A 17,748-nucleotide genomic window follows, 5' to 3' on the forward strand; every position below is an offset into this window, starting at 1 on the left:
AAGGGTGTGAATTTGTTAAGTTCCAAGGATATTAAATGGGAAGATGTCTTGGTATTGGATGGGCACGTTAATTCTAGTCATTCAGCTAATTTTGACTGCCTTTAGAAGTCCTAGACAACTAAAAAACGTGGGAACTTGATTAGATTAATGTTTGGTGTTGTTTTTGAAGTTGTAATTATGATTTTTACCTATTCTTGGAGGGTGGTTCCAAGTATAAATTTGGTAGTACGAATTTGAAAAGAAGACAGATTTGATTCAGAAAATTATTCTCCTTGTGAGTCTTGTGATCCTCTTGGTTCTTAAAAGAACTCTTGAACTTATCAAGTTAATCTTGTGGTGTTCAAACAACCAAACTTATCACCTTTGATTCTTGAGAGATTCTTAGGAATTCTTGGTGTGGCGTTTCAATTCTATCGTAGTCTTGGTTTTCATCTAGTTAGGTGACGGGTCAAGGCTCAACAAATCTTGTCTACATGAACTTAGGGTTCCAAACCATCATTGTTATCGGGTTTCATCACAATTGTTGGTGAAGTTCATATCAACTTGGTTGCCTAGATTTGCAGATCATAACTCCTTTTATATTAGTAAGAATAAGCGAGTTGTCAAAACCTTAAAGACAATGGCTAAAATGGAAGAGAGAGAGAGAGACAGATGAAAAGGGAAATTATGTTCTTAGATTCTAGAGGAAGAGGAAAAATCTAGCTAGCTAGCAGGCTTTTAAAATTTTGAGGGGTAAGATTGTGTTTTAGGTTGTATTGGTAGTATAATGTTGACTTGGCTTATTTTTACATGTGTCATTCATCCATTGGTTAGTCCCACCAAACAAGAGTGCTATCCTGGAGAGAGTGGCTCATAATATACTTTATCTCATTCTTGAGCCTGATGTGTCTGATGGAGGAGGGAATCTCATGTTCTGAGGGTACTTTTGTACTTTATTTATTTATTTAGGAGGTCTACTTGTTTTGCTCCTTGCCTTGCACTTAATGCTTGGGTTTCTTCATTCTATTGTTTGGATAATACAACCAGTTTTCTCTTTGAAACCTTGGGAAATTTTGGCTCTTGTTTTGGGTTTTCGATCTGCTTAGCTAATCTCATGATTGTGGTCATTCTCATGACTCGCTCTGCTCGGTCACTCTTCTGGTTGTAGTCATTCTTAAATCTTGTTCTAGTCTACCTATCCCATGGTTGCAGTCATTCTTAGATCCTAGTATTCTTGCCAATCTGGTGGTTGTGATCATTCTTATGACTTGGTTTGCTTTTCCAATCTCTTGCTTATGGTCATTCTTATGACCTAATTTACTCAAAGAAGTCTCGTGGTTATGGTCATTGTCAATCTTAAAGCCTAGTTTGATTGTCTAATTTTGTGGCTTTGGTAATTGTTAGGTCCTAGTTTGTTCGGACAATGAGGTTGCATGCATTCTTATGATCTGGTTTGTTTTCCCAATGTTGCGACTGTGGTCATTTTTATGAACTCAACCAATCTTGTGGCTATGTTCATTCTTATGACCTAGTATGCAAGGTTGATCGTTTATATGTGTTCATTTTTAAGAACCGATATTCTCAAAACAACATCAAAACATGGTATATTAATGTCAAAAAGGTGTAATCGAGGTACCTATTATTTGCGACATCTAGATTCTCTCTCTTCCCTAATAAGTTCCTCTATGTTGAGCAATTGTCTATTAATCTCTTGTCTGGTCATCTTGGTTGAGCTCTCCTTTAGTAATCTTTCCTCAACTTTTCTGTGCTAATCTCTTTTGTAGTCAACTTGGTTAAGCATTTCTCTACTAAGCTTTCCTTTAGTTTTTGGCTCAGCTCTCCTTTGGTCGTCTTTTCTGAGCTCTTCCTTGTCCCTCCCCCCAACCCCCTCCCCCAGCCAATTTGGGGGGAGACCCATTCTAGATGGGGCAAGCCACCTTAGTTAATGAGCCCTTGGATTTGTCTAACCTTCAAGATTGGAGAGTGTTAGGAACTCCTATAGGTATATAGATAATAATTGTTGTAATGTTGCATTTAATTAGTTACAATTCCAAGCATGTTAATCATATTTAACACATGTTGAAATTATTAATTCACATGGGGAATAATAGAACCATTAAAATAAGGCCATGTGGGCCAATAGAATAGTTTATAGTTCTATAAATACTTACTTGTAATCACATTTCAATCAATGAAGAATAAACCAATTGTTTACTTAGTGCCTTTCTTTTTTCCCTCTCTCTTAATGTTTCTCTATGAAGGGTGACTACCTCGAATTAAGTCAATTTCTCTACAAGTTCTATCAATTCCCCTACAATTCCTATCCATCCCCATTAGGAACCACTAGGTTCCTAACAGAAAGGGGACCTAACCTTATTATTTATAGTGCCACCCATAGTGTATAATATTTAAAACGCTACACTATATCATATATTAGATAATGACACAAGCATAATAAAAAGCCCCACTACTAAATATGACCACAACTTACTATTGGCGTCCTCAAGTATATTAATTTAGTTACATTCAAACTTAAAAAAAAAAAAAAAAATTTTTGGAACCAAATCTCATATTTATGAATGAAAAACAAGAAAGAGACCTTATAGATACTATCTATTAGGTAGTTATATGCGGCTTTAGATGCAACGTTTGGGCCTTTTATGTTGTACTAGTTAGGGCAGCACGTGCTTGCTGTGGAAAAAAAGTATTGTAGTAATTAAGGTCAATTCTAGATTTTATTTATATTACAAAACAAAAATATGAATTATTTGATTTTTAAAGTATATAGAGATTTACTTTAATCAAAAGAGATATTAATTTTAAGAATTTTGATAATTATGTCGTAAAAAGTTAATCTCATTCGTCTAAGAATTTTGATCAACCACAAAGTTAGGGTAGCTATTTAACATATAAATATTTATTTAACTATAATAATTTTTTAGTACCTACTTGCTTAAGACAATATATTTATTTTCTAAAAACTTTTAAGAATGATAATGAATTTCATCATCTTCCAACAATAAACAACTAAGTTTTCTTAAGGAATTAAAAAATAAATAAAAAATAATAGCAAAAGGCTTGTGTCATCGAATATCATCATTCTAACTTTCTAAGAATTTTTATCATTTAAAACTCAAAATACGTAAAGAAAATTTTTAGGATGTTAAATTTTAGTAGGAGTAATTTAGACATTACACAATAAAATATTTTAAGAATCATAAACTTTCATTAGGGTTTAACTGAGAGAATAACAATATGACATATTTGCTATTTTCCAAAATATTAAGGGAAAAATTGCTTGATTTTAAAGTTTAAGGAAAAATTGTAAACTGCCCAAGACATAAAGGATGAAAAATGTTTTTTCCTAAGTTTTTATTTTTGTTTTTGTGTGCAAAACTATGTGTTTTTACTTAAAATAGTGTGTAAAGAAAAAAATATACAAAAAATCAACCCAAGAAAGTTGTATGTGGAACAGTGAATTTTGGCTCAACAAAATTGATTAAACCAACAAAAAATTCCTAAAAACACAACAGAATGACTCAACATTTTTATAATACCTTTATAATTTTGTTTTATTTTATTTTAACTTGTAAAGAATTGACAGCTCAGCAGTTTTGAAAATATTGTAACAACATCAAGATGTCTTAACATTTTTCACACAAAAAAGGCCAACAAAACAGTAAAAGTTAAACAAACCAAAATTATTGTAGCGAAATTACTGTAACTTTTCTAATTCACTATTTATATATATATATATATATGTGGGGATAAAAGCCCAAATTTACATATTGGGCATAAGGCCTTATTTGAAGACTAAAAGTTTGTCTGAAGAGAAATAGACAATTGAGAAAGACCCCAGGTGGGGGAGATATACCTGGAAATGATCGAGGAACATAGTCCGAAGAGAGCATCAATAGTCTGGGGAGTGTGTTGTCCTCGGATATAAATAATCTCAGTTAAGCAAGTACCCGGGAGATTCGAGTGACCTTTCTAACGGTTCCAATGATAAGGATAAACCGCAGGCGTGCATAGAGATGATAAGAATGGATAAATATCTAGAGGAAAAGCTGCTACCACCACATTAAATGCATTGCAACAACTTTTCTAGCCGCATTAATGTGGAGAAAATCCTCTGAACAGTGCATTCTCAACCACCACCACTCACAGAGAACCACAGAAGATGCTAGATGGGATATACACTTAAGTGAAGGCTCAGATGACTAACAAGTGTACGATTAAGATGATCTAGAAAGATATATATATATATATATATATAATGTAAGAGGTCTCCTAGAGGAGGGAGGGCTAGGAGATTTATAAGAATGATACATGCACAAGTTTGTCTCTTCGGACAGGGTTATATTCAATTTTTAAGTTTGTTCTTACATTGATTCATCATTAAAACCATTATTGAACGTTGTTTAATTCACCATTAGCCCAACTCTTTCACCCACTCTCTACAAATTCATTGTCTTGGGTTCATTGGGCTCATACTCCAGATCTTTTGGGCTTAGGCCACAAATCTTGACCCTACAATATATATATCTATATATATATATATAAATATACATTGCACTTACAATGTAAATTTATATTGTAAACACATAAAAATTGGTAAATGTTGTACACATTTGCAAAATTTGTACAATTTTTTTTTTTTCAAATATATTTGCTATTTTTTGTTTGTATACAATGTAAGCTTACATTACAAGTAAAAAGTAAACATATAAAGATCCTTTAAAAGAAAAAAAAATAAGCTCAAACCAAGTTGGTGAACTTGAAGGAAAAAAAGGAAGGAAAAAGGCAAATCACTAAACCAAAAATACAGTTCATAACACTATTCATGAGCCTATTCGCTCTTTTTATATATAGGAAAAATGAACACAAATCGATGACGAAAAAAGAAAAGAAAAAGAAGATGAAAAGTACATATTGAACAAACCAAAAGTACTGTAGTTTTAATACATTCATCTAACAAGTGTTACAACATTTTCACAAAACATTTATTCCCAGTTGTAGTTGGTTACAGTTTCATATTTTATTATTTTATTTTGACTTATAAGAAATTGACACCTCAATAATTGTGAAAATATTGTGAAATTTGTTGTGTCAGTATAACAATATATATATGTGGATTCTTATAAATATTTAAAAGGAAAAAAAAAAGTACAAATGGAAGACTAAAAAAAAAATGGAAAAGAAAAAAGGTTGTAGCTATTGTAGCTACGATGCCACTTGAACAAACCAAAGTGGCATTGTAGCAACTATTCAAAACTTGGGGGAAAACAAAAATGGCTTACTACACCAAAAGGGGCACTGTAGTGACATTGCCTCTTTTTATATAGTTAGTAGAAAAAAGAGCACAAATCGATGGCTAAAAAAAAAAGTACGTATTGAACAAATTAAAAGTACTGTAGCTTTTACACATTCACCTAACAAGTGTCATAACATTTTCACAAAACATTTATTTTTAGTTTTGGCTGTCACAATTTCATATTTTATTATTTTATTTTGACTTATAAGAAATTGACACCTCAATAATTGTGAAAATATTATGAAATTTGTTGTGTTAGTATAACAATATATATATATATATATATAAGGAAAAAAAAAAGCACAACCAGAAGACTTGAAAAAAAAAACAAAGAAAAAAAAGAAAAAAAAAAAAGAAGACAAAGTGGCTCAACAAACCAAAATGGCACTGTAGAGGCATTGCGCCTCTTTTTCTATTTAGTTAATAGAAATATATAAGTATATATACATATATGTTGTAATATATGAGAATATCCTACTTAAAATGTAGAAGAATGAAAACCAATTAAAATTAAAACTGAGTTTAAGAATATTGCTTAAGTGAGATTGAGTTTCACTTGAGCAAGGGACGAGCAAAGGACACAAATTTTCTATTTAAAGTTCGTTTGAGCGAGATACAAACAAGGGATAGATGAACTTGTTATGTTCTAAATATTTAGGCATAAATTTTTAGGAACTAAATTTGTTGTATGTTAGCAAACTGAGAACAAAAACATGTCTAATATAAGATCTTAGTGTCTTTGAAGTGTTTTAGACATTGCTCAAGTTGATACAAATCAAAATTCAAGAACATTCAAGCTGCTGAAAGAAGAATTGAAAATCTGTCAAGCTTGACCGATCAAAGAGAAGCCTTGACCGATCGAACTGCGATATGTAGAATTTTAATTAAAGCCTAATAGCTCGAGAGCTGTTTAGAGTTTGAGTTCAATACTCCTAAGCATAAAAGGGAAACCCTAATACATGTTTCTCAAGTCTTGAGAGTTACTCTTGTGATATCTATGAGGTTCTATACCTTCTAACTCTACAAGTACCTACTAGAGATGAAATCCATATTGCTAGTACTGGTGAAGTAAAGTTGCAACCAAGCCTTCAGCTATCAAGTATATTGAAGATCAAGGCATGAACATGTGGATAATGTGAGAACAGATCCAGATCAAGGAAGTCTGTGAAGTTCAGAGTCCAGTTTGGTAACTATGTTAGATTTACTACAAATTGTTATTCTTGATTGTAAATCTCAACTTGATATAGTGGATTGTTCTCTTGGGATAGTCCCCCCTCCTCGTTTTTTTACCTTGAAATGAGTTATTTTATTGGTTTTTCTAGGTCATCACATCTTGTGTTATTTACTTTTCCGCTATATTTGTTACATGTGATGATTGTTTAACCTAGATTTGAATAATTAACCTAAGTAACAACTTGGCTAATAAATTAAGTTAAACATATTGTGTTTTTCAACAATCTAAAATTTAAGTCACGGACTAAATAATTCTCTCAAGTGAAGTTGCATTCTCACTCGAGCAATACAATTATAGAAAGTGTATTTTATGTAGAAAATAAAAAGGGAAACGAGTCACTTAGGCTCCGTTTGGGAGTTTATAAGGGAATGAAATAGAATGGAATGGAATGATTATAAGTGAATGGAAAGGAATAGAATGTATTTAAGTAAGGGAAATGAATGGAATGGAATGGATTTAAGTAACCTTAATTGGATGTTTTAAAATAAAGAAATGGAAATGAATGAAAATGAATGGAATGTAAGTAATCATATTTGGGAGTAACATGGAGGGAATGGAATGAAATCATTTTATGATAATATTACTATTAGACCCCTATTTTAAAATAAAGAGTTGAATATATAGGGGTATTTTGGGAGTTTTAGTAAAAAAATAATTAATTCTAATTCCATTCCCTCCCATTCCTCTTAATTTCGAGGAGAATAAAAATTTGAGATTTTAAGAGAATAGAGAGGAATGAGTGTTCCCTCATACTATTCCATTCCCTCCCATTTAAACTCCTAAACAAGGGAATGAGCTTTTCATTCCCTCAATTAAAACTTCCTTACAAGGGAATGGATGAATATTCTAAAATGATTTTTTTTCATTCCTTTCAATTTTATTCCATTCCCTCCTCTCAAACGAGACTTTAGAGTCTGTAACGGCTAGTGATAGCCTTGGTAACATTTTATAGTGATGTGTCCCAACATTAGTGACTTTTCAAAAGTGCTTTTTAATTGTCAACTCTTCATTAGTTATATATAATCATCCATATTAAATTGTTTAACTTTATTTGGGTTTTTACATTTTTTTTTTTTGAGAAAATGGTTTTTTTTTAACAAATTTCATATAACATATATAGTGATTCACAGGATTCTTTAAGATAACTATACGTAGAATTCAGGTTTAGATGTATCTTATCTTGGAAATGATTTGCCAGCATCTTGTTAAAAAAAAAAGGTATGTATTTCCATTTAAAAAGCTTATCGTTTTCTGATGTTGTGTTTTTGAAATGAGATTAGGATAAAACTTATCACTCCCTCGACTCGAGTTTAGAAGGTAACAAGTAACAACAGAGTGTACAAAATTACGTACTTCTTTTCATAATAATAAAATAAGCTTGTCATCATTTGGGAAATCTCAAGAATTGTGACTCTTAAAATTAAAAGGAAAAAAGAAAAAAAGGCATGTGGTACCCATAGGCCGAAATTGAGTTGTTAAAATATTATATCATCATTAAAATGTAAGGCCTACGATTATTCATGATTGCAGAAAATCATACATTTGCATGGAAATAGATACGCCTGGCCAGGGTCAGGGTAAAATGAGTTTTCTCACTCTTTTCACATGATCAAACAACCATTGTTTCTTTTTCCTCTTTTTTTGTTGGCCCCAATTTGGCCTGAAGAAAAGAGTATCTTTTTTATTATTATATTGTTCCCACTCCCACTCTCACTCCCACACCAACGTAGGAATAGCAATAGTAACAGCACCTTATATTAATGGTCTACTTAGATATTGTTTATTATTAAAAATTAAAAATTAAAAATATTATAACAAAATAATTTTTTAAATGTATAAATAATACCATGAGACCCAATTTTAAAATTGTTTTTTTGAAAAAAAGTATTTGCGGATCTCATGAACAATGCATGAGACCCACTAAAAAAAGGCTAAGTCTGGGAAACACAAAACGCTCTTCCCAAACCCAACCTAAGCGTGAGTATGGATACCAGCGTAGCCAAAAAATGCGCATACTAATGCATTTTTGAGTCCTACAGTACTAATTTACACAATTAAAAATTATTTTGTTATAATATTTTCAACAATAAATTCTCAGTTTTTAGCAAATAAGCAGTATTCAAATATAAGAATCCTGGCTTGTTATTAATATTAAATTATTATTAAGCATTTGACGTAAATACTAATATATTATTATTTATTTATTTTTGTAGATGTAAAGGCCAAAGGGTTTTAGAGATTTTGGCGGTTAGGGTTTAGGAAAGCGGTATTTAATTTATTTTTTCTTGATTTTGAAGAAATTACTTTTATATTTTAAAATTTATATTTTATTTGGCTTTACACATTTTTACACTGAGTGAGAGTGAGAGACAGACACAGTGTCGGCCTCTCCCTAAAACCCTCATCACTCTCTCTCTCTCTCTCTCTCTCTCTCTCTCCTTTCATCTTCTTCTTCATCTTCTCCAAAATCCAAAACACCCATTTCTCTTTTTTGCTTTAACAACTCAAAACGCTGCGTTTTAATGCTTCAAACCCAGAGGTATTCTCTCTTTCTCTCTCTCTCTAGTTTTTTTTTCTCTGATTTTTGGGGAGGTTTATTTGTTTTAGTGTTATGTGAGTAGCAAGATTGTAGATTTGTATCTGAATTTTGGGTTTTTGCGGGTTGGTTTTCAATGTTGAGGACTTTAAGGTTAGGACCCATTTGTGTTTTAGGGTTTTGTAAACCCCTAAATTTGTTTTTTCTTTTTTCTTTGTTGTTGTTGTTGTTGTTTCTGTTTTGGGGTTTCTGTTGTTCTTGGACTCTGGTTCGTTTTCTTATTTTCTTATGCTATATAAATGGCTCGTTATGGTTTTTAAATACGAATTTCAATGCTTTTTTTTCCCTCGCTTCGCTTGCTTGGTTTGTTCTTATGGTTCTGTTTGGCTGCTGAAAAACCTATGAAATACAAAGGAAAATATAAAAGTTTGAGTCTTATTATTTATTTATCTATTTATATATATATATATATATATATATATATATTTTTTTTTTTTTTAAAGATAGAAATTTTACTCTAACTCAATCCAAAGTATATATGAGTGAGTTTGGAGACTTGAATAGCGGCCCTTGCTCCCCACCCCACAAGAACTTTGTACTTGTGGAGTGACTATCACGCTAAGGATGTACAGGGGTTATTTATCTATTTTTTTGATAAGTAATAAATTTTATATTGTTTTAGCTAGAAAGTAATAAGTTTTATTAAAGAGGAGTTCTATCACAGGATATATATACACATAAGGTTTACCAAACCAATTCCTCTTACCATAGACTAGAGCACAAAAACATTCTTGGATATATTACCCAATGGACTCCAAAAGCCCACAATTCATTTGCATTGTTGCAATGCAGCAACAAATGGTCCTCAGTCTTACCACTACCAATTTACCAAAGTGATTTCTCTCTTAATGAGATTGTCACCTATTGGAATCTTTCCACATTTTGTTTTATACATAAAGAAAGACATCGTTTTTCAGAGCCTTTGCACCACCAGATGCTTTTCATGGAAACATCACATCTCATGGGCCCCTGAAAGCCTCATAATGTGATCAAAGATGAAATTTATTATCACTATTCAATCTTAACCTCATGTGATTAAGATGTTTGCTACTTGAGATATTGCAGCACAAGATAGTAAAACATAGATTCAATTGACTCCGGTGTTTAATCTCCAAGTAAGAGTTAATTGAGGCATCCTTGCTAGTTGCAATGTTGTACAATTTTGGGTTCATCTCTTTCAATAATTGTCTCCCCACATGCCAAAACCTCACCTGAGCACCATCCTCTACGGGAAATCTCTCCCATCTGGCCCTAATACTTTTCTATGAGCTACATCCATGGTACTCCTAACCTCCTCATTGACCATCAACCCCAATTCTTCCCATATATATATATTTTTGGCAGTTTCCTCTCTGTATTGAAAGGGGGAAAATTGAGAGAACCTGAACTAAGTCTGAAACAAGCTTAATAAGTTTTGGGTATTTTGTCTAATTTTATAATTTTTAATACTCTCATCAGCAAACATGATATGAAAACAAAAGAAATGAATTTTAATTTTCAATCCTAGATGGACTATTTATGGTTGTAGTTGTTTCAAAGTTTTTATAATTTTTATTGCTGAAGATTTTGCTAATAGGAAAAGGCATATAACTTGAGAAATATGCAATAAGTCACAAGAGGACCATTCCTGAGCATGTTTTTATTCTTCTTGTCTTGTTCCACGAGCTCTGTGCCTGTTTAGCTATTAATGTGTAGTATTTAGATGGAATTTTATGATTTGTTAAAATATGGAAATTAATATATGTATCTGATAGGTTTGACTATTTTTTTTGGAGTTCAATGTATACATTGTAAATAGCATTAATATGCTTCTTAATCTTGTTCAATTACTCTCTTCTATCTTGTTACTACTATTAGATTGATCTTGTTTGCCAATTTTACTTAATGCTTTGGCTTTTGTGGTTTTTGCTGAATTTTTTAGTTTTCACAGATGATTTTTACAGGAACTTTTGCTTCAGCTTAAGATTTTTGATGAATTTTGCATTATGCATATGGTTACTGAACTTTGTATTTGATTAGTGGACAAATGCTTCTGGTGTTTGTACTTTTAATTTGTTGGTGGATTTTGCTTGATAGTTGTAGTTTCCATGCATCATAGTTTAGTTGTAATGCTGGTATTACACTGTTTTTGTGCTTTGATGCCTTGTATGATTTCATTTTTTTCAATGTAGCATTATTACTAATAAAAAAAAAATTGTATTTGGTTATATTCTTAACTACAAGAGTGCAATAAGATGTCTTTAAAAAATTGTCATCATGACTAGGGACTCTGACAAAAAAAGAAAATAAGATGATTTTAACCTTATAAAAGGAAAGTTCAAGTATAGGAGCCAAATTTGGTAATTTAGGAGCACCTAAAAAACTCGAGTTTAGATAGCCAATAGATGCAGAATTGTTGCTGGGAGGAATAGGTTTTGAATCTACTAATAATTTCTAAGGCATGGATTGAAAGCAAAGAGAGAGATTAAATAAAAGCTGAATGCTCCTTATTTTGAGGAGATGTTAATTCATTGAGTCACATTCTCTCTTTGCCAATTTCAACTCTAGACATGAACTACTGTGTTTTAATCTTTGTAATTAATTGCAGGGATATAATCATGGTAGAGGAGGGCTAGAGATAGATTTTCTGAATTACTTCAAATATCATATTATCTACTTCAGTGTCCTGGTAGCTAACAAGCGTTTATTTATTGAGTTATCCTGTGGTTTCCTTATCACATATGCCACCTAAAAAGGAAAAACGAATACGAAATTTGATTATGTACATTCTGTTTTGGTTTCTTCCCATTTATTGGTTACTTTGAAATTTTTTTTTCCATCTAGTGGAATTGGTTGGGGAAGCACTTGTCTTAGATTTGGAATTTAGTTCCATTGTGCATCCTTTGGTGTATTTGGAAGGAACGGAATCGGCGGACTTTTGAGGATTTGGATAGTTTCGGTGATCAGATGCTTGCTTCTTTTAGTGGAACTCTTTTTGATTGGTCTCAGGCATGGGGACTCACGACTAGTGATTCTCTCCCTTCTTTCCTTAGTTCTCTTTCTCTTTGTAATTAATATGTTGATTGGTTTTCTTTTTTGTTTTTTCTTTGTTTTCTTCTTCTTGTATTTTCTGGGTTTGCTGTATGTTCTTCATGCATAGAGTAGCCTTTCGTATATGTATCATTCTTACTTATCAAAAAAAAAAAAAAAAATATATATATATATATATATATTTGCAAAGATACCACATTCTTATAAAAAAACGAAAACATTTTTTCTTTTATAAGAGAAAAGAGAGAGATCATCTGGAGAAATTTCTATCACAGATTGTTGTATGTATAGGGTAACAAAAAGAACGATGCTTTTGGGATTTGAGTACTGTCGTCAGACTAAGGGATTTTGTTGTAATAAAGAATGACCACCACCTCTCCCTTTCTTATGTCATGTTGTGCAAGTGTTCAACATTTGATGATTTTATCAAGAGGATTCATTTTTTTAGTGTAACCATGTGATACATTTTTGCTCTAAAGTTAATATGCAATTAACATAAAGCTTCTTTTTTGGTCAGAAAATGCACAACTCAGGTATTTTAGCATTCTCTCATGTTGCAGTTGCTTTTGCAGTACATAACATTTCTGGAAAACTGAGTGGAGCCTTTAAGAAGAGCTGGATTACTATTAGCTAAAAGACACCGAGATGGCACATGCACAGGCTGGTCGCATGCAGGTTGCGTGCATCAGTGTACGTGGAGAAAAAAAGCCTCAACTTTCATCAAGCATAGCTGAGGAAGTAGATTCAAAGGATGATGTTAAAGCAGTTATTAAAGCTGAACCTCTGGTGATTCCAGAAATTCGGAAGAGAAAGCGATTGGGCCGTAGTCAACTTATAGAGATGAAAGCAGCATTACGTGTGGAGGAAAGCCAAGGCAGTAGATATAATAGTAGTCAAAGTATTCAAAGTAACCGTAATCTAAGGAAGATCAACCGTGTAGAAAGATGGTCTGCTGAGAGGTGAAAACCATTTATTATTGCCCCAACAATTGGTGTTTATGTTAATCTATCATGGTGATTGGAGTATGTGTCATGCAGGTACAAACTGGCAGAGAAATATATGTTTGAGGTCTTGAAGGCTGAAGGAGCAACCTTTAGGAACCCAATTTCCCGTCCAGCTCTGAGAACTGCTGCTCGTAAATGTGTTGGTGACACAGGACTGCTAGACCACTTACTGAAGCACATTGACGGTAAGGTGTCATCAGATGGGACTGAGCGGTTCCGGCGGTGCTTCAGCCCTAATGGAATAATGGAGTATTGGCTAGAGAGTGCTGAACTGGTTAATATTCGGCGGGAGGCTGGGTGGCAGGATCCTTACTGGGTTCCACCAGATATGAGGGCAGGTAATGGCCCTTCCCAAGACACTGTTTCTGCTGGGGAACTGATGCTGCTTAAAACAGAAATGGTCAAACTGAGAAGGTAGTGATTTGGAACTTAAAATTTTAATCATAAAGGGAAATCATTGTCATTGCTATTAGGATTGCCCCTAAAATTGTTCTTTTGCATAAACAGAGATATGCAGGAGCTGGTATCCAAGAATCAAGAGCAAGATCATGCGGAGGTGAATTTTGAACATCTCACTTATAATATAATCTACTATTTTTAATATTGATTTATGAAACCCCAATTTGGATATTTTATTGACAGCTGATGCACAAGGATCTGTTGAAATATAAAGCTACTGTCGATGAACGCCTGAAGGAGATTACAAAGTCTTTGGTGGGAATGAAGGTATACACTACCATCCATCTTTCAGCTTCTGAGAATTTGATAGATAGAAATGATAGGATGGAATCTTGTTTGCTCTTAGACCAGTAGTACGTGTTTTTGTAAATTCAGCTCGGTGAAGCTCCATTGGATTTTGTTTGTTGACAGGGGATGCATGAGGAATTGATAGCATGGAAAGCTCAAGTTGAGCAGCAGCTGATGGAAATTAAAAATTCTTTGAGCAGCGCACAGGCATCAAAGCAAGACACTACCTTCAGTCCTCCTAATTCTGAAAGATGGGAAGATTGGCTTGAGGGCAGTAACTTAGATAATATCCAGGGGAATGAACTTGTACCTTTTTATGAGAGCACAGATCTGTTTAATGATAAGCAGTTGCAAATTCCCTACTCAGCCATACCACCTCAGATGATGCCTGGTAATAGCTCATCTGAGGACCCTGTCTGTGCTGGAGATTTAGAGCCAGTTAAGGAAGAAATGGCCAAAATGAAAAGGTAATTGTACTAGGTACCTCTAATTTTATAAGAATTTGTAATGGTTGATCTTACTTGTGCCCTCCTTTTTTTGCATCAAAATAGAGATGTGTCAGAGCTGATGACCAAGAAGCAAGAGGAAGATCATGCAAATGTGACCCCAGATTCTTCTGCTACTGCGAATTCAAAGTCGGACATTGATAACTCGTTACTTCCATTTCAGGTATGTTGAAAAGCAGATAAGTATAGGATAGTTTGATACCTAAATTCATATGGCAACTCCATAGAGGTTTTACATTTTTACCTTCTCTGACAGGAAATGATTATGGAGCTATTTAAGTGGAAGGATAAGATGGAGCAGCAGCTGGAGCAGATTTCAAATTCTGTGAGTTGTATGCAGGCATCAAATCAAATAGATTTTCTCCTGCCCTTCAGCTGTTAAGAGATGGAAATCATAGCATAGGATGTCAGTGTTTAGCTCCGTGTCCTGGAGAAGCATAGATACCTTTTAAACTAGTAGGATTTAGGTCTTGTACAGAAATTACAAGTCAAATGCGTGACCCCAACCCCCAACCCCCCCCCCCCTTCCCTCCAAAATTTCAATCTTTAAACCAGTAGGTTCCATATCTAACCTGCAAGGTCAGTCAACCTAATTTAATGAGCAACTTTGTCAACAACCGTGACTTAATTATGTGGTGTAAATTGTTGATATTTTGCCTTTTAACAGAGATAGGCATAGGAAGCAGTTGGTTCCATTGTTGGATGGTTTAGACCTTTTATAGGAATCTGCTTTTTCTACCGGGATCAATGACCTGTTGGCCTTGCTTATTTATTTTCTTCTTCGTTGATGTGATGATGTATAAATATATTTATTTGCAACAGTATTCATAGTTGTGAAAGCATCTTGGCATGGATGAGTTATGAGTTATGATAGATTGATGATAGACTAAAAATCATGATGATAATGATGAGAGGGCTGGGAATTGTTGTTACATACTGGAAGCATGTGGAGATGCAGCTGGAAGTTCTCATTAGAGGCAACTGTGTATTTACACGACACAATCCAATGATGAAGGCTCTGGTATAATTATGTGGTATGTGATAATGTTTTGTTGTGGATGGTCGTATAAGCCTTATTGTTTAACCCCGATGTGGTAGAACCTTCTCTGTGGCCTTAACTGTAAAACCTTTCTGTTTTTGCCATCTGTATAAATTCTTACTGAATTGAAGACCCAACAACTGGGACATTCTCATTAGACGAATAGAAACTAATAAGACCACTCTGCGAGTGACCAGAAATTGTTAATTTTTCTAAGCACAATGAATTGTTTGATCAGGAATATAGCACAATTTTTGCAATTGGCGTTGAATATTTGGTATTGACTTGCCTCTTGACTCTTGAAACCAAGCACGTTAGATGGAAGACGTTTAATTTTATCAGAACCATTCGCATATAGTGATTCAAGCCTAACCGGGCTGAATTGTTGATGCCAATTTCTCACATGATGAAGGCCTTTGTCCAATTGATGTAAATTGAACTCACGTAATGAAAGTATATGTATAACGTGAGGTTTCAATGTGAGAGATTATAAGTAAACTTCATTATTAAGCACCAAATTGGCCAAAAAACTAATAATATATATATATATATATGTTTCGATGAAAGTTGTTACTCATTCTTGATGGAATGGTCGAATACGAATTGTTGGAGTGTCATAGGTCACCTAAATGAAAATCATTTCGTGAAGCAACGCATGCATTAATGGGAACTGATCTATTCTTTATAATATATATATATATATATATAGAGAGAGAGAGAGAGAGAGAGAGAGGAGCTAGTATATCCTGTACCCGGCATATATGCCGGGTATAGGATATAAAAATCGGAGAGAGAGAGAGATGGGTTTAAGTTACATTTTCAAAACTATTAAATTTAAATAGATCCAATGGTCAAAAAAGACATTCATTAATACTAATATTCTGATTAGAATTTCATTAATTATCCATTATTTATTACATTCCATATCTATCTCTAAACTTAAAAAAACACCAAATTGAAGCTATTATTCGGTTAATGCTGTCATAAAAAAAAGGCAGTTTTAATTTTTAATTGATTAAGCTTCTTGATATAGTTTGTTTTACCGAATTCATTAAAAACTTCCCAACTTTTAAAGGATTGTATAATGAATTATTGCAGCACCAAGGTGGCAATAAACAAGTATACACTCATTATTGCCACCACTGAAGGGAGTGTACAAAAAGAACACGGATGACGCAATGATTAAGCAATTATACATGGCAAGGATCGTAGTGTGGTAGTTGTGAGGGAAGAGAAGGTGAGAGCTTTTGCAGGCCTGCAAGATGAAACTGTTGCAAGGGCCAGAAGAAATAGAGGCTTTAGTCGTACACTACATTGCATAGGGAATTTAGGCGTGCAAGAGGCCATACTTATCACTAAGTTTTACACAAGCACTTAACTCAGCTGAGAGTCAGACTAATCCTTCTAAAGTTGGGCAATTGTGGACGAAGAAAAAGCTGTTCTCCTGAGTTTTAAGCAGTGAAGCATAAGTGCATAACCCATAAGAACAGAAGTTATAGAAGTGGAGACTCTACGCATGTTAATGTGGTCTTTGGCCGAATGAAATGCTAGATTTTCTTATGAAAATGGAGATGGAAGAGCAAAAGAGGAGAGAGAAACATGTAATGGATGAGAAAGAGAGAATAAAGAGAAAAATATATTTATTTTTGGGATTAGAGATACGTATTGAATGTTATAAATAAAGATAATAAATGAGATTCTTATCAAAATATCAGCGTTAATGAGTGTATTTTTTTGACCGTTGGATTTACTTTAATCCAATGGTTTAGAAAAAATGTAACTCTTTAGAGTTACACTATTTATAACTTGAACTCATCTTTTATATATATATATATATATAAGAATGAAGGGTATTAGAGCAATTGCATCAATGCTTCTAAAATTTTTAGTCTATTTTACAAAAAAAAAAAAAAAAAAAAATCCCACTTTTTCTATTTTACACTATCATTTTTACAAAGCATCCACATCAGTTTATCTATTCTACACCCTCTTTTATTTAAATAATCATTATATATATAGGCAAAACTACATTGTTGGTCCCTGAAGTTTGCCCTATGTGCGGAATTGGTCCCTCAAGTTTGAAGCGAGCACAATTAGTTCCTTAAGTTTTAGAACTGAGTTATATTGGTCCTTTTACTAACTATTGTTAAGGGTGTTACTTACGTGGCTAACGGAACAATGACTTGACAATTTTTTTTAATGACATGGTGATGTTGCGGAAGCCTGAAGAGAAGCACACACGATGCTCTCTTTGATGGACAGAAACTAAACTATTAGTTCTTGGGTAGTAAACCTCGAA

General features: G+C 33.3%; 1 protein-coding gene across 2 annotated transcripts; it reads left to right on the plus strand.

The window, feature by feature from the left end:
- The first annotated feature begins 8,860 nt into the window (after positions 1–8,860).
- On the plus strand, positions 8,861–15,264 carry LOC112002200 (protein DYAD). 2 transcript variants are annotated; one of them, XM_024034354.2, is made up of 8 exons: positions 8,861–9,066; positions 12,714–13,112; positions 13,191–13,571; positions 13,665–13,713; positions 13,800–13,883; positions 14,028–14,371; positions 14,456–14,573; positions 14,667–15,264. In XM_024034354.2, exons 2-8 carry the CDS (start codon positions 12,799–12,801, stop codon positions 14,790–14,792), a joined length of 1,416 nt encoding a protein of 471 aa, XP_023890122.2. In that variant the 5' UTR covers positions 8,861–9,066; positions 12,714–12,798; the 3' UTR covers positions 14,793–15,264. The 2 variants fall into 2 exon arrangements, with proteins under 2 accessions (XP_023890122.2, XP_023890121.2); XM_024034353.2 differs by having other exon boundaries at positions 8,862–9,066; positions 12,726–13,112.
- Positions 15,265–17,748: the final 2,484 nt, after the last annotated feature.

This window comes from Quercus suber, unplaced genomic scaffold (genome assembly GCF_002906115.3).
Source record: "Quercus suber isolate HL8 unplaced genomic scaffold, Cork oak 2.0 scaffold_255, whole genome shotgun sequence".
Classification (NCBI taxonomy): Eukaryota; Viridiplantae; Streptophyta; class Magnoliopsida; order Fagales; family Fagaceae; genus Quercus; species Quercus suber.